We start from the raw sequence: 23,534 nt of genomic DNA on the forward strand, positions 1-23,534 counted from the left end.
AGGCTGTAAACTTATATTTTGTTTTTAAATAAATAAATAAATAAGTATACTTTAGTAAGGCCGTTGTTGTGTCATAGGTACATAACATACAAATTACTCGAACTATTACGTTAATGTGGAACATTAAATAAAAAAATCCTATTAAAGGTGTCCTAAAACAAACAAACGAATTTAGTGCTTATGATTTTTTCATACTGTGGTAATACTATGCTTTCTCACGTAAGTATGGCATCATGCAAATCCTTTTTCGTCTATGTTTTTGGTGCGGGTGATGATTACAATTCCTTACCGAAACTAGCGCAGATAGCGCTTAAAGGCCCAGCGGCTTCAAATAAACAACAATAACTTTTTAACTGTGGCTTAACTAGGGGGCGGAATTAAATGAATAATAAAATTACTAAGATACTTCCTTTGGGCACAGATTACTAAATAGTTGCTACGTATCTTTGGGCGCAAGGTGAGAATCACCTCCGGGTAACGGTGACCCAATTTAAGCTACGACACTGCTTTTAAATAAAAGAAATAAATAAGAGACTTCAAAATTTAATTAAAAAATAATGTGTTAGTGACAAACATAATTATTGATGCAACTGAATAAAAGCACTCCAAACTGTTAAAAGTGTTACTCAGATGTTTAAGCTGCGCCATTCGTGACTGGAGTGTTGGTAGAGACAGAAGCTGGCGAGTCAGATGTTAAGGCGATTAGAGGTTCTGTGGTGCTTTTGGAATCTTCTGCTGGAGGAGCCCAGGTAGTGCCATTTGCTGGAGGAGCCCAGGTGGAACCATCTGCTGGGGGAACCCAGGTAGTGCCATTTGTTGGAGGAGCCCAGGTGGAACCTTCTGCTGGGGGAGCCCAGGTAGTGCCATTTACTGGAGGAGCCCAGGTGGAACCTTCTGCTGGGGGAGCCCAGGTAGTGCCATTTGCTGGAGGAGCCCAGGTGGAACCTTCTGCTGGAGGAGCCCAGGTTGTGGGACTTGCCGGAGGAGCCCAGGTGGAACCTTCTGCTGGGGGAGCCCAGGTAGTGCCATTTGTGGGATTTGCCGGAGGAGCCCAGGTGGAACCTTCTGCTGGAGGAGCCCAGGTTGTGGGACTTGCCGGAGGAGCCCAGGTGGTGCCATTTGCCGGAGGAGCCCAGGTAGTAGGATTTGCTGGAGGAGTCCAGGTAGTAGGATTTGCCGGAACCCAGGTTGTGGGATTTGCCGGAGGAGCCGAGGTGGAACCTTCTGCTGGAGGAGCCCAGGTGGAACCATCTGCTGGGGGAACCCAGGTAGTGCCATTTGTTGGAGGAGCCCAGGTGGAACCTTCTGCTGGGGGAGCCCAGGTAGTGCCATTTACTGGAGGAGCCCAGGTGGAACCTTCTGCTGGGGGAGCCCAGGTAGTGCCATTTGCTGGAGGAGCCCAGGTGGAACCTTCTGCTGGAGGAGCCCAGGTTGTGGGACTTGCCGGAGGAGCCCAGGTGGAACCTTCTGCTGGCGGAGCCCAGGTTGTGGGATTTGCCGAAGGAGCCCAGGTAGTAGGATTTGCCGGAGTCCAGGTAGTAGGATTTGCCGGAGGAGCCCCGGTAGTAGGATTTACCGGAGCCCAGGTTGTGGGATTTGCCGGAGGAGCCCAGGTGGAACCTTCTGCTGGAGGAGCCCAGGTTGTGGGACTTGCCGGAGGAGCCCAGGTGGTGCCATTTGCCGGAGGAGCCCAGGTAGTAGGATTTGCTGGAGGAGTCCAGGTAGTAGGATTTGCCGGAACCCAGGTTGTGGGATTTGCCGGAGGAGCCGAGGTGGAACCTTCTGCTGGAGGAGCCCAGGTAGTGCCATTTGCTGGAGGCGCCCAGGTGGAACCTTCAGCTGGAGGAGCCCAAGTAGTGCCATTTGACGGAGAAGCCCAGGTAGTGCCATTTGACGTAGAAGCCCAGGTGGAACCTTCTGCTGGAGGAGCCCAGGTTGTGGGACTTGCCGGAGGAGCCCAGGTGGAACCTTCTGCTGGAGGAGCCCAGGTGGAACCTTCTGCTGGAGGAGCCCAGGTTGTGGGATTTGCCGGAGGAGCCCAGGTGGAACCTTCTGCTGGAGGAGCCCAGGTTGTGGGACTTGCCGGAGGAGCCCAGGTAGTAGGATTTGCCGCAGTCCAGGTAGTAGGATTTGCCGGAGGAGCCCCGGTAGTAGGATTTACCGGAACCCAGGTTGTGGGATTTGCCGGAGGAGCCCAGGTAGAACCTTCTGCTGGAGGAGCCCAGGTTGTGGGACTTGCCGGAGGAGCCCAGGTAGAACCTTCTGCTGGAGGAGCCCAGGTTGTGGGACTTGCCGGAGGAGCCCAGGTGGAACCTTCTGCTGGAGGAGCCCAGGTTTTGGGACTTGCCGGAGGAGCCCAGGTAGTGCCATTTGCTGGAGGAGCCCAGGTGGAACCTTCTGCTGGAGGAGCCCAGGTTGTGGGACTTGCCGGGGGAACCCAGGTGGAACCTTCTGCTGGAGGAGCCCAGGTTGTGGGATTTGCCGGAGGAGCCCAGGTGGAACCTTCTGCTGGAGGAGCCCAGGTTGTGGGATTTGCCGGAGGCGCCCAGGTGGAACCTTCTGCTGGAGGAGCCCAGGTTGTGGAACTTGCCGGAGGAGCCCAGGTAGTAGGATTTACCGGAGCCCAGGTTGAGGGATTTGCCGGAGGAGCCCAGGTAGAACCTTCTGCTGTAGGAGCCCAGGTAGTAGGATTTGCCGCAGTCCAGGTAGTAGGATTTGCCGGAGGAGCCCCGGTACTACGATTTACCGGAGCCCAGGTTGTGGGATTTGCCGGAGGAGCCCAGGTAGAACCTTCTGTTGGAGGAGCCCAGGTTGTGGGACTTGCTGGAGGAGCCCAGGTAGTAGGATTTGCTGGAGGAGTCCAGGTAGTAGGATTTGCCGGAGCCCAGGTTGTGGGATTTGCCGGAGGAGCCCAGGTAGAACTTTCTGCTGGAGGAGCCCAGGTTGTGGGACTTGCCGGAGGAGCCCAGGTTGTGGGACTTGCCAGAGGAGCCCAGGTGGAACCTTCTGCTGGAGGAGCCCAGGTTGTGGAACTTGCCGGAGGAGCCCAGGTAGTAGGATTTGCCGCAGTCCAGGTAGTAGGATTTGCCGGAGGAGCCCCGGTAGTAGGATTTACCGGAGCCCAGGTTGAGGGATTTGCCGGAGGAGCCCAGGTAGAACCTTCTGCTGGAGGAGCCCAGGTAGTAGGATTTGCCGCAGTCCAGGTAGTAGGATTTGCCGGAGGAGCCCCGGTGCTACGATTTACCGGAGCCCAGGTTGTGGGATTTGCCGGAGGAGCCCAGGTAGAACCTTCTGCTGGAGGAGCCCAGGTTGTGGGACTTGCCGGAGGAGCCCAGGTAGTAGGATTTGCTGGAGGAGTCCAGGTAGTAGGATTTGCCGGAGCCCAGGTTGTGGGATTTGCCGGAGGAGCCCAGGTAGAACTTTCTGCTGGAGGAGCCCAGGTTGTGGGACTTGCCGGAGGAGCCCAGGTAGTAGGATTTGCCGCAGTCCAGGTAGTAGGATTTGCCGGAGCCCAGGTTGTGGGATTTGCCGGTGCCCAGGTTGTGGATTTTGCCGGAGGAGCCCAGGTAGTGGGATTTGCCGGAGGAGCCCAGGTTGTAGGATTTTCTGGAGGAGACCAGGTAGTAGGATTTGCCGGAGCCCAGGTGGAACCTTCTACTGGAAGAGCCCGGGTAGTGCCATTAGAAGCAATTAGCGCCTCATCTGTTACACCGTCTGCGGTAATAGCCTTGACTCGTGACGTGTCGCGTGGATGAAACCTGTGATGTTAACAAGAAGAATTAGAGACTCTGTCCGCGCTCAGTTAAACTTTTCGCCGGTTTGTCAAATTGTCCATACGGGCAGTAGCTACTAGTTTGAAATGACGTATGCCGATGTTATGTTATATCAATTTTCATTCGATTTCGAGGAGCTCGTGGCTAAGCTATAACCGTATAAGTGATTTGATCGCAGGTTAAGCTATGCTTGACGCGGTTGGTCCGTAGATGGGTGACCATCTTTGTCATACCGAGTTTCTCCGTGTTTCGGAAGGCACGTTAAATTGTGGCTCCCGGCTGTTATTCCTACATCTTTGACAGTCGTTACAGGTAGTCAGAAGCTTGAAAAGTCTGACAGAAAGTCTACCAAGGGGTATCGAGTTGCCCAGGTAACTTCGTTGAGGTCAGACAGGCAATCTCTCTTTGTAAAACACTGGTACTTAGCTGAAACCGGTTAGACTGGTAGCCGACCCCAATATAGTTGGGAAAAGGCTAGGCCGATGATTAATTAATCTGTAGAAAATTATTTTTTTAAATGTCCTTTTTAGACAGACACATGCATGCACAGAATAGTTTCTATACCGAGCGGATCACTCACTATAAAAAATATAGACTTTAGATATTATATACCTAAAGTAATTATATGCATGATACTTTTTTGTATTTTTTTTAATCGCGATTTTGTAACTGTCAAAAAGGTCCACATAAAGCGAAGGGAGTATAAACCTATATGCACATGTATGTAACAATATACGGCGAAGTAAAAGATGTTTCACAGATGGAAAAACTAAAAACGACAAAAGATAATTGACTGACTAGTCATAAGACGATAAAAATATAAAAAAATCGTTGTATGGATGTTTGTTAATCTTTCACACAAAACTACAGCATGGAATTTAATTAAATTTTACAATGACATCGATTATACATTAGAATAACTCAAGGCTACAATTTATAAAGGTGTTTAATGAATTGTCCAAAATATGACGATTATATTCTGACGTACTCTGCCCAAACCGCTCAAGATACCCGTATGTAACATATATTATGATGGAAATGACGCTCCGAAAAAAATCTTTTATAACCGAAATAGTGGACTATAGCGCCGTCCAAGAAAAATATATGCTCATATATATTGAGATTGTCATTTCGACCACTTTTGCTCCGTCGCTTTTTATAATTCTAGATCAACGGAGAGCAGCGAGGTTTTGATGCCCTTTGCGATTCTAATAAAAAATGTGACTAAAGTATTTTGCTTGCGTATTATTTCACACATCCAAAGGACCACACACCACTGAGTTCAGTATTTGACATTCATTTCAACTTTATTCCTTTATTTAAAAAGACACATAAGTATCAAATTATAATACAACGTTCGGGATAGGGAGCAGATAAAATGAAATAAATGTCTTACTTGTGGTGGGCTTCGGGAGCGAACGCGGCTACGGCGCCGATGAGCAGGCAACACCAAGCAAGAGGCTGCACCATGGTGGCTGAGCTGTGCAGCTGGTACTGTGCCGGACTGAGCGCGACCCGCATCTTATAAACCACCCTGATAAGCTACACTAAACTACGTGAAAATCGGCTTATCTAATTAGTGCCGTCTTGACTCTATAGATATAGATTATTATCATATCATGCAGGTAATCTAATCAATAGGTAAGTCATTAATTATAGTAACGTACGGGTTCAGTACTTCTAAAGAGAAAAAAGCAACCCCTATATAAAATAACTTCTTTGTCCGTCTCTCTGTCATCAGATGTAATTTCGAAATTCTTTTGAAATTCTTTAGTACCCTAATGTACCTCGTTGCAAGCGGCTGGCAATAAATAATCGCTATTGCTTACGAACGTTTTAAGAGCAGATAAAAAATGATTGTGCAAAATTAGTTATTACATTGTGTATTTGCAAAAAAAGCATTTAAGCATCGTCAAAACACTGAATATTGTAGAATTGACAGAATTTTACCACAGCACAAGAGGCGGCGACGACTAGCTGTGTTTACCCTGTAATTCTGAATGTGACAGACAGAATTTGACGGTGATTAAAGAGGAAATATATACATGATAAAAAAAATAACAGGTGTCGCAGTCAATCGGCGGAGTCAGGGGTCAGAGCTACATCGTAGGAAAACAGGTTTATTTTGAATATTGCCGCAAAGTTGCCCGTGGAGATCGGCGGATGGACGGCGCCGTCGCGTCGTGGATTGCCTAGGAAGCCTAGAGGGATGCATATAAACACTTAACTGTAGAAGGATTATTGCGAGCCCTTTGGGCTACATACCAAAACATATTATCACAAGCATGCGCAAACTTTGCCGGGGCAATGCTCGTACTTTACGAACTTGTGATGATGATCCATTTCATAATTAACCACACACCGATTCATAACTGTAATCGGTGTGGTTACAGGCTGTGCAGGTTTTAGCGGGATGATGGATAATCACATTTTTAGGTTTCTGTGTATGATGTTAACGCTTGGGTTCACACAAGACCCAACAAGTACTCTCCTAAAATTTAGTATTTCATTTTTTATATGGATCAATGATTAATAAAACTATAATTAAGATTTACAAACTAGAACAAATATGTATACACTTAAAATAAATACTTAAAAACGAAAACAATAATCAAAATAAGGCATCACAAAATTCATCGGCATCATTGTCCACTAGGAGTGTAGGTGTGTAAGTGACTTGCCAGACGTACTTAGCTAAAAAAATAAATATTATAATAGTAAAGAAACACTTAAAGTTCCAAATGTAGTCATTTATTGCTTGTAAATGTATGTATGTATTGCTGCACTACCCTTAAATAGTGCAGCAAAAAGTAATACCTCTTAGCCTACTTAATTTGAATTAGGTAATGGATATTGATTTTAATTGCTGCAAAAATATTCCCGAAGTAAATAGAACATTTTATAGAAAAAAATAAATAATAACGCGGCAAGGATTTCCGCTTATAACATTATGTGTACCCAGGTACCAAAACCTTTAAATTTTTTCCTGTCGTTGTCTTTTAGCCGACCGGTTGAGGTCACCACGCCAAACTCATCGAAATGTCGCGCGTCCGATCCTAGCGTGGGACAAGCTTAAAATTTGTATGATCACAAATGCTTCGGTGTCTTTGTGCATGTTCAATTCAATTCAAAGTCTTTATTTCTCTCATATTATTACATTACATAACTAACTTGCCCCGCAAAACCGTTTACACGGTTTGACTGCCTGACTGTGTGACTTGAATTTTTGTGAAACCCTCCGCGGTCACACAAAAAATCTGCATTGAAAAACTTAGAAAGCAGGCCGGCCGCAGCCGCGCCGTTCGGGCTGGCGGCTGGCGACAGGATATCCGGGACTTGTTTGCCTATGTGCCATCTTGCTGATACGCGGATTGCTATCGACATCGTATTGGGTAGCGTCAGGTCACTGGTTATGTTAATCGCTTTCCATATCGCCATGATTTAGATCTGTCTTGTCGATTACACATACGCTAATTCGATTTTGATTTCACATGTTAAGGTTCCGGGTACGAAAACTTCTCGCAGATTGTGACCACTTCATTTGGCACAGCGCAGTGCGCGTGGCTGCCGGACAGTGCCGGACATGTCCCGCGAAGATCTAACATTTGTCACGAAAACGCTTGTTTAAAGTCACAATTAGGTAAGCCAGTTTTCAATTAAGTATTAATGGATCAAATAAAAAAAAAAAACATTTATTGGAATCAAAAAGTAGTGGATGCGTTGGGTCGTGGGGCTTTAGGGACCGGGACCTTTATATAAAATAATTATTTTAGAGTAGTATTTTGGGACCACAAATAAAAAAGTAAAGTAAGTCTTACGAAAGTACGGTTAACCAAATCATTTCACTGTCTTAACTTGTCTTAACTTAAAAATTATAATCAATGTGCTTACTAAGATACTGTTTATTTTTAACGTTAAATTTAGGTAAGAGGTTGTTTCGTTATGCGATTGCTGTATTTAATTTGAAGATTTATGATATTTCTAAAGTTATATAATTATGTTCTTAATGAGTAACTACATATTTTTTATTCTAACAGAAAGCTGTGATTTTAGGAATAAAAGACTTTAATAAATAAAAGATTTTAATAAAAATATTTTATTTATTCTTATTCAAAATTATTTGGTTAACCGTACTTTCGTAAGAATTACTTTATTTTTTTATTTGTGGTCCCAAAATACTACTCTAAAATAATTATTTTATATAAAGGTGGAATAAGGGACCGCGGTCCCGGTCCCTAAAGCCCCACGACCCGATGCGTTCACAGATCACATTCTTAGTTAATAAAACTGCGTCGCAACTGTTAGAGCCCACCCTCGAGATGGGGAGTGCTTCCAACATTGCAATTAAACGCAATGCTTGGACAAACATTAATAGAAAACCTTTACTTAGAGATAGCAAAAAAAAATAACTTTATATAGAGGTAACTGATCTAAGAAGAGTAGCTTTCTTAAATAATGATATTTTAATACCTACAATGATACTTCATATTTTTGTTTCTTCTGATATGTTTAATTTTGTTCTGTTTTATCTAAATAATATTTGTACGCCTTCACGGCAAGACATAGCGCTCAGATAAATACCTCCTAACACCTGTATGTTTTACAAATAAAAATATTCTGATTCTGATTCTGAAGAAAATTACAAACAAGTTATTGAGACCATATAAATATTAAAATTATGTGTAAATTTCTCAGTGTGAACTGTTATGAGGGGTGGTATTATTTGAGTGTGTGTATTCGTGTGCGTTGGTGCGTGGGCGTGACTTTTCGTATGCCTGTATGTGTGTGCGTGGTGGGTGTTGTGATGTCAGTGTGTATTTGTGTAAGCTGAGGATGTGAGGACTGCACCTCAACGAAATTTCCTACATCTTAATGATTTTGGGTATTGAGCCAATAATTAATTACCCTTTTAAATTTTTGCTAATTTAGAGGATTAATATTTAATCTTGTTTTATTCTTTTGTATAGAATAGGTACTGCCTGTCTAGAGATACGATAGTCCTCTTACTGTCACAATTAAAATTAATTCTGTTCATTTTAGTTGATGCTCCCCCTGATCTGCGGTTCCGTGTTTACACTTGTTATATAATTTAAATAATAATAATAGTTCCGATCGTTTTCGGAAAATTTAACTTAAAACAAAACATTGTTATTTGTCGGACTGTAGGAACCTTGCAAAGGGCATACAAATCATCTGTGTTGAAAATAATCATCTTCTGCATCATGACTTTTAAAACAGCTTGTTTTATGAACTCTTTTCGAACTAAGCATAATTGTCTTTCTAGATTGCCCCGTACTGAAATACAGTTATATACAAGAATTGAGTTAGGTAGGACATATACTAAAGTTATACAACTCGGAAGCTCGGCTGAATATCTCAATTTCTAAAAGATCAAAAATTAATTATTTCATTCGTGAGACTAGTGACATGTCACTGTCTACAATGACTCTACTTATTATTGTTAGTAAGAGCACTAGTATCCGGTACATGTACCCTGTTTACGGATACCTGGAGAGCATATATGTGCGGTAAGAGAAGAAAAAGACTCGGCTTGAGAAGCAGGTCTCATGCCAAATGGAATCGATTTAGTGTGAGCCTGTGAGGTTGTTCGTAAGTCAGCACGCGTGTTACTGTATTGTCAGCATAAATCAAGGTCTTAGAATTATTTAAAGGCGTATATACGTAGGTACGTATACATACGTAGGTCATTATTTAATATTAGAAAGAGGGCGGGTCCAAGGGCGCTACCCTGTGGGACACGGAAACTGGTATGTTGACGTCTACTTGTAAAACTTTCGAGCATCAGTGTATGTGATCGACCAAAACTAAAAAACTTTCAAATATATTGTGTAATAGACCACGTGATTTCAATGTCTTTGATAACGGAACTCGCTAGTCGGCTGTGGTTTTATAAAAAAGCAGTTCATCAAACACCCATCATAATTGTATGAAATCCGACTTCTGTAAGCAAAGTGCTGTAAACTACTAGGCCAGGCGACATGTGATTGTTGTCATCATATTCAGCCTATGGCAAGTTGCAGAAAACTGATTTTTACGATCATATGGAAGTATATGATATTATGCTTTTTTATGATAATATTGTTGTAACAACAAAAATAAACACCCGACTTCAAAGAATAATGGGACCAATTGATCTGACAGCTACTTCACGTTAAATGAAAAAATAATCAACAACATCGGTCCATCCAGTCCGAAGTTATGAGGTAACAAACATAAAAACTACAGACAAATTGATAACCTCCTCCTTTTTGAAGTCGGTTAAAAAGAATTGTACTTAACATTCTATTCATTTTATACGAAATAAAGTTTGGAAAGATTCCTTTGACTATCTTTTTGTCTGTGGTAACATTTTATCATTTGATTACTTGCCAGTTTGTACTGAAGACACGGACATCTACGGAGACATGTAACTCGCTAGGCGCGAAATAAAAACCTCGTTTAATTTTCTTCACTTTATAATAAAATATTAAAGTTTTGGTAGCATCATCACAGTACAGCTATTTACAAACGCTCGTTGCGATTTATGTGAAACTATTTTATTTCTAGTTAATTATGTAACAGAAACATAATTATAATTAGGCATAATTATTGACCACTCGAGCTTGAAGTGAGGATGAGTCGCGTGGGCGCACCGCCGCCGCTGCGCTAGAAGTGGTTCGGCGCGTCCTCGGTGAACTCGTCGCAGCGGTCTTCCAGCTCGTACTGAAATTTAACGCCATCAATAATAACTAACCTACAGGAACACACAAATAACTAGCTGCAAACACAGTGCTGGCTGGTCATGGCTGTTCAGTAACAACCTGTGTCGCTTCCGAGCTTATGATAAGTGTCACGTCTTACAAAAGCAGCCCAGTTCATGCATCCAATGACTAGAACACGTTCATGATAAAAAAAAGGTATTTATGAGATTTGAATAAATTTAAAATGCAATTTTTATTCAATATTATGATGCAATTCGTAGTTTTTTAGAAACACAGCTCTGTTGCGGGAGCGGTGCGAGTCTTGTAACAATGGTGGCTTTTTTTATCATTTTTAGGAGTATTTTCAGATTTCTCTTGTTTAATTTTTCTTAGTAATTATTGTCTTAGTTAATGATAAAAAAAAAAACGCGCCTAGGGGTATTTTACGTCGGATACATGAACTGGGCAGCTTTTGTAAGACGACTAAAAAATCACTGTGTATACGTCCTCGAGGAACAGTCCAAAGGACTAGGGCCAGCCAGAGTGCTGCAGAACATGCCTGCCAGTCATGACTGTCTCAAACCGGAAAAAAGTAGTCATACGACGTGTAGTTAATAGTATCGATAATCCAACCAATACAGTTGTGTCGTGAGATTGTTCGTGAAAGAGAATCCACGATAAAGCGATAACTAAATTAAATTATCTGTGCTGCAGATGTACCGCTGATAATGATGGAATCATTACATTCACAACGGATATGATTACGAATATGTATTATATCTATTATTCATATCCGAATAAATCCTGTTGTTGTTTAATGTTAGAGTTTTGTGTGTGACTTTACATTTTTTTATGAATGGATGGTGATGATAACTAACCCGCTACCGAATATCGTATTTGCGTTCATTCATTAGCGTGCAAAAATAAAAGAGTTAGAGACACTCTGCAAGAGAGCGGCACACACCTCGTCCAGCTGCAGGCACTTGCCCCACTCGGCCAGCGTGATGCGGTGGTCGTCGTCCTCGTCGCAGCGGTCCAGGAAGGGCGCGATGCAGTGCTCCAGCGCCATCAGCGGCGCGCGGATCGGGAACAGCTCGTGCCGGGACACGAACCTGCGCACACCACACACTCGGGTTACCGGGCTGCTAGCGGGACAGAGGGTCCGCTGGTCGCGGCTAGCTCACCGGTCGTTGTCGTGCGCGTCCAGGTCACACCACTTCCAGATGGCTGCGTTGGTCCAGCGGCGCGTGAGGTTGGACTCGGCCTCGCGCTCCATCTTCAGGTAGTGCGGCGTGAGCTCGCGCCTTTCGGCCATGTCGCGCATTATGTTGAACAACCAGTCCCGCATGCGGCGCGGGAAGTCCAGCATTTCGTTTTCGTTACACTCGGGCATCTCGCGGCACATGCCGTAGTACTCGATCTGCACGTGGTGGTATTGCGGCCCGCGGCATAGCTCGGACCCGTCCAGGCACAGGCAGCGCTGCTGGTACACCTCGCAATCCGACGTCCACGTCTCGTTGTGGTTGGTGCACACCTACAACATCAGCACACACGTCACACACACAAGTTGTCAACAGGATGATTTCATGAAACAAATTTTAATTACAAACAATAGAACAAAGAATAGGAATGTTGCAACTGTAACGTGTTTATCTTCCTAAAATAGTCTTACACTTCCTATAAAACATCGGTACAAAACAAGGCGAGCATCTTCTTCTTGATTCTGTTTTGTTTTAAACGTAAGTAGTGGTCATACTTTGTTTACGAGTTTATTTGTAATAAGTAGTAATACCACAGGCAATGTCCACGATTCCAGTTAGCAGCCGAGATTAATTTAATAACACCTTTTTTTAATGAAAAATTAAAATTAGATCGAAATATAACCAATAAGATGGTGCGGTGCTCTTCTTATCGAGATTTTTATCGACACTCCTGTTATCAATGTGAATCGCGAAAACAGCACCAATATTTATCATGTATCAAATTAATGCGTCATGTTGACTATCATCTCGTGCCGGAACGGGATTTGATACCGGATATCTTCGGACTTGCGATTGTTTAGATACCACCAGACTCCTAATTACTCTATGTTGACCTATGGACGCCGACTTTGACAGAAAAAAAACTGGTTCATTCATGTTACGGGTACGAATTTAATGGAAGGTGGACTTCAGGCGTGTGTACTCTAGGTTGTTGTATCATCGCGTGCAAGTGTAGGGTTGTGCGGGGGCGAGGATATCGCTTAATGTAAGGTTGTCCGCACTTGTCTGGCAATGTTGAGGTGTGGGTGCCTTACCTTGCGACGCGAGTCGGTCTCGTAGGGGCACTCCTTGATGCAGTTGCAGACGGCGTCGCCGTGCTCGTCGATCTCGCACACGCGGCCCGCGCTGCAGTGCACCTTCAGGCACGGGTCTGCCAACACCAGGGTACAGTCAGACACCAAAGATTAATTCATGAATGTGTGGAGCATGAGGAGCAATTACCATCAACGAGTACTTCGTTTTCACCGCCGCCCTCGTGCGACGCTTCGTTCAGGATTTCGTTAACGCGGGATCTCTCAGCCTCCTGCAATAATAGGTTGTTCAGAAATGTTTCCTTTTCGTTATCTTGTAGAATAAGTGAACAGACACAAGTGATTGTGCATAGGAAGTGTTGTACAGGTGACCTGGAAGCGCCTCTCGTCGAGTCTCTCGGCCATGCCCAGCTCGAGGTGCTCGGCCTCCGAGTCCTCGCGCACGGGCGCCGCCAGCTCGGGCTGCGTGGGTCGCTCGGTGCTCGTGGTGCGCAGGCGCCGGTGTCGCCGCCGGTGACGCTGACAACCACCAACATCACGTATTTAAATTTATTTTCACAAACGAGGTATCTTAATAATTGAGTCGTTAGCTCTTAGTGTGGCTGCAGTTACCTCCGCGTCGACGGTGCACAGCACAGCGACCGCTAGGGCCAGCAGTAACAGACCCCTCATGTTCAGCTCCTGCAAGTGCAACACTCATCACTCTCTATATCTGGTGATTCAGAAAACCCAACAAGTATATGACGCCACTGACTTGTGCTCGCTATTCTGGTGAACTCATAAATTCAAATCATAACTTATTAATATTACAGTTTGCCGGAATTAGCTGTGCCAGTTAGTGAATGTGACGGGATAGGTGTGGCAACAAAACATTATGATGCCTTTTATTATATTTTAATGTTATAGTTACGGACAGTAAAAATATGGTCCAATATGATTTTGGTGAGAGAGAAAGAATTTTTCACGGTAGGCTTGTTGCACGTAGATACTGGTTACCTTATAAAGTCCACGCCGCGCGGTATCGATTGTAATGACATACAGCTAACTAATACTCTGGTACAAGCTGCGTGTGTGCTCGTCTCGACACATCCCTGGCTTTCCGGGTTAACGGCGGCGCGGCGGCGGACCGTTCGTGCAAATAGCTCGCGCGCTCACTACCCGGTATTATTACGTGACCTATTTCCACAGCGCGCAGGTTCTTATTTAAACGTGCATCCTGCGCGGCTTTGCCCGTCATTCGTTAGATTTCGCCCTTTGCCTGGCTAGTGTTCCAATTTGGTTTTAATATTCTTCTAGGTCATTCTTCTTTACTGGTTTTTAAGTTTTACAGTAAAAGTGATTGCCCAATAGTTTTCATCTAGTTCATATCTATCGATAGAACGTTGTACCTGCTACAGGCGATGAGATTATTAGAAATCTCAATGAAATTAGGTTAAATCAGCATGGTATTCAATGCAGACGGTATTAATCATAAAAAAGACCAAATTAGTTTAACCTTTTTTTAAGCGACTTCAAAAAAAGAAGGTTTGATTGTTTGTATGTATGTTTGTCCGAGATTATCTCGTGTTTTTATTTCAGTTATTTAGCAAAAAAATTACGAAAGTCAGGAAATTATAGAAATCGAATTGGGTAGATATTTATAATTTGTATTGATTTCTTCCTAATTCATATTCTTCAGCAAACTTCTATACATACCTATTTTAATGTGTAAATAACTTGTTTTAGAATTCATATGCATAATTAAGAGTGACTAGAAATATTTTGAAAACATTGCGGTTAGCCAGTAAAATCCGTAACGTTTGTTTTGTTTACGGTCGTCCTGGCAGGGTCTAAAACAGAGGGATGGTGAAAAATCGAAAATAAATAGAAGATAAATATTGGATTTTAGACTTATGGCAACCCGGGGACCGACAGGTTCACGATGTCAACGGCACAGCCGAGGGCGAGGCGAGAGGGCAACGCACCCCGCGAGCGGCGGCCGGGACACGGCGCGCGCGTGCGCGAGCCCTCATTCTACTATACTCCGCCATCTTATCGCACAGAAATATAACACTTCATGAATTTATACGCGTTTAAACAGTATTCGGTCAACCGCTTCTGTGCTTGGAAATGGACTGCTTACAAACGACTCTCTTAAAGAAAGCGGATCCAAGATATTGCTTCTTGCCAAATTTCATAATCTTTTTATTTGACAGGATATTCATTTCTAGTACTAATACCCTTGACGAAGTAAGATATCGGGTAACGAAGTGATCATAAGGGGATGATCATGAAAAAAGGATTTTAGCTAGGCCAATATTGTTTGCATGGATAGCTCCGAGGTCGAGGTGACCCCGCTAAAGCCACTAAGTGCGAAGTGTCGCGGGTTCGATCTCCGCGCAGGACAAGCTTTTGTGTGACCCATAAATACTAGTTTGAGTCTGGGTATCTTTGCGCTGGTGTGTGATTTGAATGATTGTGAAACCCCGCCGATACAAGGATTAGATTAATTAAAGCTACAGAAACGGTGTTTTAAAAAAACTGAGCATTTTTTACTTGGATTTATGTACGGGTCAGGCTCTGCCAAAGAGTGACGAGAAAGTCCTTATCGTCTGACAAAGGCAAAGACGGAACCGGGGGATTTTTAGCTGGTGACATTCTGGTCGCATATGCCTGTTCTGGTTTTCCTCAGCGTGGGTTAAATTCGTTAACTTTTGCACCACACTAGAAAAATTCATTATGAGTCCGTTAGTATTGAGTGTGTGCCAGGGGGCCATATCAGCTAGTAGCTGGCGTTTTCAGTTCCAAAATTAAAATCTCTTTTTTCTATTTATCTTATTAGTCTAACGTGGTATACGTTGCTTACTAACATGAATACTCAAGGTATTATTGCTTATGACATACTTTAGCTTCCGCTTCAATATTATAACGTTACGGAGCAAATTAATTTGCGCACATTGTTTTTAACGCGATAACCCAAAGGCCAGGTTATTTAAAAATATAATTCATTTCAACTGAACAACGATATGAGTTATCTTAGTAACATGAATGTTTTATTATAACGTGGATACTATGTGTCGTCCGGTGACGCCATCCACACATCTGCCTGTGCCTACAAACGAGCCACAGTTTTTACGAGCTCGTTCGTCGCTTGTTCTAAGAATTGAGATCGCTATTCAGACCTGCAGCTCTACGTTTACTCGTGTCGCTAGGGCTGTTCCTTGTCAGAAAATATTCAGGTTTTCAGCTACAGTTTGCAATAGAAATCGACATAAGCTGCCGTGACTACAACCATTGATTACAAGTTATGAATTTTACTTCTATGTAAAAAAAAATCGCAGCATTTGTCTATGAATAAAAAAGTTTGAAAACTGAAACTTCAATCCTAAAACACGCACTAAACTGGCGGCCGGCCAGCCCTGAGGATGTCGAAACACTTCGATAAGCATATATATTGTGCTGGTGCTACATTTTATTGTTTACAGTAACCGACTTAGGATGAAACCCGATCGCTGCATGCAATGCATTACTAATAAAAACATTTATGGCGGCTCGGAACGGAACATCAAGGACGGCTTTAAAGGAGGACGTAAGAAATGGTTGCTTGTTCTGACTCTGGGTGCCAATGCATGACACAGGCTTTCAATTTCTTAGGGCGACAGGCATTAAAAGAACATTCGAGAAACAATTGATGATGTACAGCGCGTGACGTCATCGCTTGCACTCGTGACCACCCAAACAAGGGTCAGGCACGACAAGCAGAGTGTGTTTCTCTACAGAATTACATTTGGAAATTGAAAAAGAATTCATTGTTGATTTATCAACGCGGTTTTGTGCAAAGGAAGTTGAAGATAGCGAGTAGATACTTAAAAGAAGTTTTCTCAAGCTGCTGATTCTTAAAAATTGGTATTAATCAGTGTTATCAGACAAAATTAATTACTTAGGTATTTGTTCTAAGGAATGTATAAATAAAGACTAATTATAATATTAATAAAAGTGAGCGTGCATATTACTTCTTTATTATTAATTCCCCAACCAGGGTACCTGCTGGGCGCTGGCACGAGTGGTGTCTCTCGTGCCGTACTTAGTGTTCACGGAGCATTAGTTATGTAAGCGCACACGTGCTACACGATGCCTACTCATTTGGGTGTGATGACATGAGTATTCTGGAATTGATCGGCGGTTCAATCGCAGCCTATTTGTTTTCATTGACCTAGTTCGGGAAGTCGGGCAGCGCGCGCGTCACGCGGCCGGTGCACGCTGCACGCCGCGGCGCCGCGCTCGCTGGGACACGCGGCCTGCTCCGACATACATGCCCCTATATTACATGGTGTTCTTCAAAATTAAGGATAAAACTTCCCAACATTCCCAAAAAAAGTCATGAAATTATAACAACGTTACATAGTTAATAGACATTATTCATTTCCTTGAATGTATTCGATTACATGGGCCGAATTTTTGTGAGCACCACGACAAAGCCCCTCTCGCGACACGTCACGGGTGCGATCCCCGCCAGCACCTCGTAGAGAATGGCAGGTTCTCAACTATCGATACAGTCGGACTAGAACTTGTTTTGATGATCCACGTAATACAACGACTTATTAAGGTCGCTTATGCTGTGCTGAAAATGATTTTCTCACTGTAAAATGTTTCGAACAATACGAATAGTGCCAATTTAATCCAATTTCCATTCATTCATAAGCTATAATCCAGACTCTGGTGAGCTCGGAGCTGACTGCTGCGATTTAATGAGATTCACAGGCGCGCATGCGCAGATGTGCGCGCTCCGGAGCTAGCCGTCCTAGGTGGGAGTACTACTCTGAGTAGGTAATATTACAAGTAACTTGCGAGGTAAAACTAATACCATAAAAAGTTTAACAACTAGACTAGATACGAAATCATAAGAAAAACATTATCAATTTATTGAGACCCAATTCTCGTTTCAACAACAATTTTTAATTAGTGGGGTGTCATCAATATTTTTGAACTTGTATTATCTGTGAGCGATAGCCTCCCAACCTTGTTGGAAGTGTGTCGCCGGCAGCGCGGCCTGCTTACCGTCAGATGGCAGCACCACGGAGCAGTGTCATGTCACCGTGGAGTCTTAGGAACTAGCATGGTATTTAAAGTGTTCAATTTAAAATTTGAAAGTCGCAGAGGTTTCGAACCTGTTACTCTGAGCATACAAATATCATTTTTTTTAAGGTTTATGCCCATGCCATGCTGAGAAGTGGTATTTTCGAAATGTTTGTTTCTCTCATAGACATTCATTGTCTAGGTGCTAGTGTCCAGGATGAACGCAACGGTTCGCGGAGGTTTAAAATGGTTTAAAAAAATCGTTCGTAGGCCCGATTAAAGAGTCGTGACAAATCCTTTGTTTAATATTTGCAAAAACACTTAAGTGGGTCAGAGTGAGCGGTCGCGGTGGTGGTGGCGCGCGGACGGAAGCTCGGAGCCTGTGTCCGCTGATAGCGCGCGTCACACGACCCTGCCAGATAACCGCGCTTTTTGTGACACGCACGCAGCCAGCATTATCATATGTAAACTAAATCGAAGCAGATTCTACTTTTTTGCGCTTTTAAAACTCATAAGGCATGTTGACACTTTTTGTTGAGTTATTTAGTACCTGCATAGAAAATTATGCTACAGCTCTTTTTTCAATTTTTCATGAAATGATGAACAGTAGCTACGCTACTGACCATTCTATTTGATGCTGGAACATTTTTCAATTGCTTTAATGTATCAAAATAATTTTAGACTAAATAAAATACTGCTCGTTTTTAATGTTCGGTCTGTAAAGGGTAAAAACAAACTCTATAACGCTGTCCAATAAAAAATTGAGGATAATCAACGATTGAAATGGTCATAAGTATTTTATTGGGTTTATAGATAACGCATGTAGTAAGACCACACAATAGTTAACGCACTTGATAGAAAAAATACGAAAACTGAACTTCAAATTTGTTGCGGTAAAAGTAATCTCTCAAAAGAACTTCTAAACCGCGGACTGAATGTAGTAAAAACAATACAACAATAAAGTATTGAACGCGAAAACAACTTCTTCTTGCGGTCTATACAAATGAATATCTATCTCAATTGATTTAAGGATCGGGAAACATACCTACTACAGGTAGGTAACATTGTTCTGGCATTGTCATCCAGCCGCCGAAGTGACGATGCCAGCTGATTGATGCCTTATTATAACAAACGCTTATGAAATTCTTTAGCAACGTAACACATTTGTTTGTCAACAAACTGCTCATCATCATATTAATAATATGAATGTGTAACAGAGAAATGTTTTCGAATGAGCGACGGGCTCGGTGACTGATGCTGCGTTATGAGCATACACTACATCATCTCTTGATGCAACATTATAAACAACATGTTTGATACATGATCTTATAAATTATTACTACCTATTTCATGTATCGTGCCCTCATAGAGACCTAGGCGTTAGGTAGCTATGCAATGCAATGTAAAGATTAATGTAAATTATGTAAGTATGGACTTTTAGTGGTCAACCAATGATAATAATCGTGATAAGTAACACAGTTAAAAGGTGCTAAGTATTGAAGAGCTAAGCGATGCGGTGACGCGTTTCTCATTTATTGGACCAGGGTGTCAGGTGTCAGGCCTCTCAGTTACCTCCAAAACTGCCACCTTCAATATTATTGCGAATATAATTGAATAAATGATTAATTAATATAATGCTTAGTGCCTTCTGCTTGTTCAAAGTTTAAATGTTTCTGAAGAGGACAGAATTGTAAACAACCGCCACGCTGCTGTACCTACTCTGACGGATAGAGCAGGCTTTAGCAGGCTTCATGAGAGAGGCTTTTTCTTGTAATTATTTAAAATAAACAGAATTATGATCTACAGTTAGCTTAGCATGATGCTCTTCTTCTCTATTTATATAAAAATGAATTGCTGTTCGTTAGTCTCGCTAAAACTCGAGAACGGCTAAAACGATTTGGCTTATTTTAGTCTTGAAATGTTTGTGGAAGTCCACGAAAGGTTTGAACGGTAATAACATAGAAAAGTTATAAAAATAAACATATGTTTGCATTGTTATCATCGTCTGTTAGGCGGTACGTAGTTCGCCGGGACAGCTAGTTATTAAGAATAATATGTGATAATAATGTTTCTGAACTTTTTTGTACTAAAGAATTTGATCACTTGAACACTGACCTGATTCTAGGAACCTAGCCTACTTGCCGGTCAACGTATTCTATCTAAGTATTATAAATAATAGCTAGTCAAACCCTAGCGTTTCTTTTGTCAGTTTGGTGGATAAGTATTTTGAAGTAGTCGATAGATATTATAGATAGTCCATAAAGATGTGTTCTGTCTTCTTATAGGTACACATGCCTTTATCTAACACAATTTTTTTTTTGAATTCCACTAGAATTCAGTTTACACACGTTTTCATTCCTAAGCCTTACAATAGTAAGGACTCATTATAAAATAAGAATACTCCAATAGCACAGATTCAAAATATCCACCAAGAAAGACCTATATCTATTGACCAGAAAATTAAATGAGCATCAAATTTCAAAACCAGTTTCAGACTCGCAAAATCATCGATTCCTTTAACCACGGCACGCCGTGTACAGGCTCCATGGTTACGAAAAAAAGTAGTTTTCGTAAATCAAACTATGTATTTAGACCGCGTATATTTCCTCAGTTTTATCGAGTCAAATATAATGCTTTACGAGTACAACTGAAGTTTAAAAAACTGAAATCAGACTTTAAATCCTAAGAGAATAAGGCACTGAAAGAGCTTTGCTAGCATGAAAGTTATAGCTTAGTAGGTAGATAATTAAATAATTATTATTTGTTACATTTAGTTATTTTGGTTTTATTTCATTGGCACACCGGAATAATTATATTGGAAGTATTATTTCATATTGATAGGTTTTAGTTAGAATATTCAAGACTTACCGTATTATCCTGTGTTACGGTAGTAAGCGTCCTCCGCGTGTTAGAGCGCGCGGCCGACTGGCTTGTGGCATGCCGCGGCGGCGCAGGCGCATCCCCATTCAGGCGGGCAAACCGTGGCTCTACGCAGCAAGTTCCTGCAGTGGATCCACTCCACACAGATTAACTACCAACCTACTGATACCAGCAGTTCTTATAAAAGGAAAATACCGCCGCGTTCATACCAAAATAAAGTACAAATCCTATGAATTAATTATGCCGAATATTTTACTCTATTATAGTGATGTCGTAAGCAGTGCCGTATTATCCATAAGGCACTTTAGGCCAGTGCCTAGGGGCTCTCCATGACCAGGGGCCCACCACCAAAGTAGGCATCTAAAAAAAAAGCTCGATATTGGGGCCCCCACTCCTTTGTTGCCTCAGGCCTCGGGGCCCTGGGCCCCTAAATCCGGCCCTGGTCGGAAGGCACGTTAAATTGTGGGTCCCGACTACTCCCGACGTGGGTAGATAGATGTAGGAATAACAATTCCTACATCTTTGACAGTCGTTACAAGTAGTCAGAAGCTTGAAAGTCTGACAACCAGTCTAACCAAGGGGTATCGAGGAACTACTGTAGGAGCTCGTGGTAAGTTACTACTGCATTGGTTGATCAATCACAAGTTAAGTACCCTTATCGTCGGTCCCTGGATAGATAGTTTATTTAGGAGGACAGATAGGCGGCTCCTTATATAAAACACTAGTGCTTAGCTGCATCTGGTTAGGCTGAAATTAGAGTACGGCAATATATGTTTCCCGACATGATTGTGTAAAAGCTAGGCAAATGATGAGTGGACCGTAAAAACGTCAACCACCACCCACTATTCAGCATTCACTCTCTAGAAGCGCGACTCTCCGCAATGATATCGACGTTTTTGTATGACAGTCACCACAATGTTTAAGTATTTCCATAATTGGTTGGGTACAGAAGAAGGGCCTCAATTCCACTATATATAATTGCCGAAGAATCAATAAGAATTGGATTAAAATTACACTATTCAGTATGGGGCAGAGCACTCACTGTCGATACAATGAATTTCCAATTATTGTGTTGACAAAATGCTTGGAGAATGCGCATAGTGTCAAAGTTAATCTGTTTTCAAAATAAAATTGTAATTTGCTGTTGTCCTTTTAGGCAACAAAATAGACATGGCACCTACACACCCCACAGATACACATAGGTCCTTAATCCTAATTTTCGCTTACCATCTTGTACAGTCAAAACATACTACACCAATCCCTACTAGTCACCATAAAAACCTTATCTTTGTGACATTTTTGTGGCCGAGCCGAGCTTTTGTGGTGAGCATCTTTGCTCACCAATTTGACTCCGTCTTCTGATTTAAGTCTCTGCACATCACTACATAATATAAGTAATTTGTGACTGCATTGCACTACACTACCTATTTGGTGTTGACGTTTGTTTAGCTTAAATTTATTTCATTTTAGTTCACCTTGTGTATTGTACCTACTGTAGACAGTAAAAATAACTTCCTCGATGACTGCTTCATTTTAGTGGAATTTATCATTTTTCGTGACCGCAAATTGCAGAAGACTGAGCTGTGTAGGTATAGGGGGCGTCACTCAGGAGCGGGATCTAATGCAGTTTAGTTAAAAATAACCATGCGACCTTTCCCTGCTACTTAAGTACTCCTTACAAAGTGGGCTTCAAGACTTATAAAAGTACACGCGTTTTCGACTTTTTTCTAAATTCTGGCATAGAGGTCGTCCTGGAGGACATCATTTTTTAATTCAGTTAACAAGGATACCCTGCTGGCAGAGCCTAAATATATTTCATACTTAGGCTCTGCCAGCCGGCCATGTTTAAGATATCGTTCAAAATTAATTATTATATCGCGACAGCCCGTTGCGTTGGAATCCGCTGTTGGCTGTCAATAAGGGATTCTCTTGATATTCAGTTTAGCGAAATTTATCAGATTACTCAGCTGCTATATCCTAAATTTAATGTTTGGTTACACGATATGGGACCCTTGGAAGTGACTTACTAGATAGTTTCAGAAAATCTTTAAAAAATATATTATACCTTCGAAAATGCTAACTTTCCTTATGTTACAGAAGAACAATATAGTTCCAAAATTTAATGCCATAGCTCCGACAACTAAAATTGTTGATGACATTTCTCTTTGCCTTCTAATGACGTAGATTTCTTTAAAAATTTGAAGGTATTTCGGATAGACCTTTTCACGTATTGTGTGATGTCTGGAGAGTCGTCTCGACGCCCATCGTCCCAGAAACTGAGGGACGAGCCAGTCTGCAGAGTAGTTCAGGAAAAAATGTTTTCTACTTTTGAAATCCTTCCACTGTCTGTACTCTTGCCCAATCTCATCTTCCCGGCTCGTCGTGCTGAGCTGGCGCTAATGCCGCGGCTGCTAAACGGCGGAAATATAGTACTCTAGTTGGTAGTTAGGTACTTCTTTGTGCCGTTTGGGTTCGAAACTTTAGTTCCTTAGTGGCCCATAGTTTTTTAAAGATCTAGAAAAGCGTCTTGTGGACACTTCCCGTGACAATTATGGTTTTCGTTTCTATTTATTTTATGTGTAACAAAAAATGCATCAATAAATGATTTAAAGTCTAATAACTTCACGTTTATCTAACCCCCTTATAGGACATCTATCAAAACCTCAAGTGTGTGGCCTATAATAATATTAGACCAGTCACAGGACAGTCACAGCAAGTAGTGAAATATCAATACGTTACGTGTTTGTTAAATCTTGTTGACAGTAGTTTTTCTTTTATCTGATAGATTTAATTTTGAGAATGTAACTTAAATGAGTGTTGTATAATTTGTAC

The 23,534-nt window shown here is 42.2% G+C and overlaps 2 protein-coding genes across 2 annotated transcripts; both read right to left on the reverse strand.

Moving 5' to 3' along the window:
* Positions 1 to 686: 686 nt before the first annotated feature.
* LOC113493153 (repetin-like) lies at positions 687 to 2,370 on the reverse strand. Its single transcript, XM_026870976.1, has 3 exons — positions 2,348 to 2,370; positions 1,861 to 2,316; positions 687 to 1,812 (listed from the first exon to the last, which is right to left on the reverse strand). The coding sequence occupies exons 1-3, from the start codon at positions 2,368 to 2,370 to the stop codon at positions 687 to 689; spliced, it is 1,605 nt and encodes a 534-aa protein (XP_026726777.1).
* Positions 2,371 to 10,236: 7,866 nt separating this feature from the next.
* LOC113493345 (SPARC) lies at positions 10,237 to 20,796 on the reverse strand. Its single transcript, XM_026871280.1, has 8 exons — positions 20,691 to 20,796; positions 13,380 to 13,448; positions 13,140 to 13,286; positions 12,958 to 13,039; positions 12,771 to 12,886; positions 11,659 to 12,008; positions 11,439 to 11,586; positions 10,237 to 10,496 (listed from the first exon to the last, which is right to left on the reverse strand). The coding sequence occupies exons 2-8, from the start codon at positions 13,437 to 13,439 to the stop codon at positions 10,440 to 10,442; spliced, it is 960 nt and encodes a 319-aa protein (XP_026727081.1). The 5' UTR covers positions 13,440 to 13,448; positions 20,691 to 20,796; the 3' UTR covers positions 10,237 to 10,439.
* Between the last annotated feature and the right edge of the window lie 2,738 nt (positions 20,797 to 23,534).

The sequence above is a fragment of the Trichoplusia ni genome, chromosome 4, assembly GCF_003590095.1.
Source record: "Trichoplusia ni isolate ovarian cell line Hi5 chromosome 4, tn1, whole genome shotgun sequence".
NCBI classification, from domain to species: domain Eukaryota; kingdom Metazoa; phylum Arthropoda; class Insecta; order Lepidoptera; family Noctuidae; genus Trichoplusia; species Trichoplusia ni.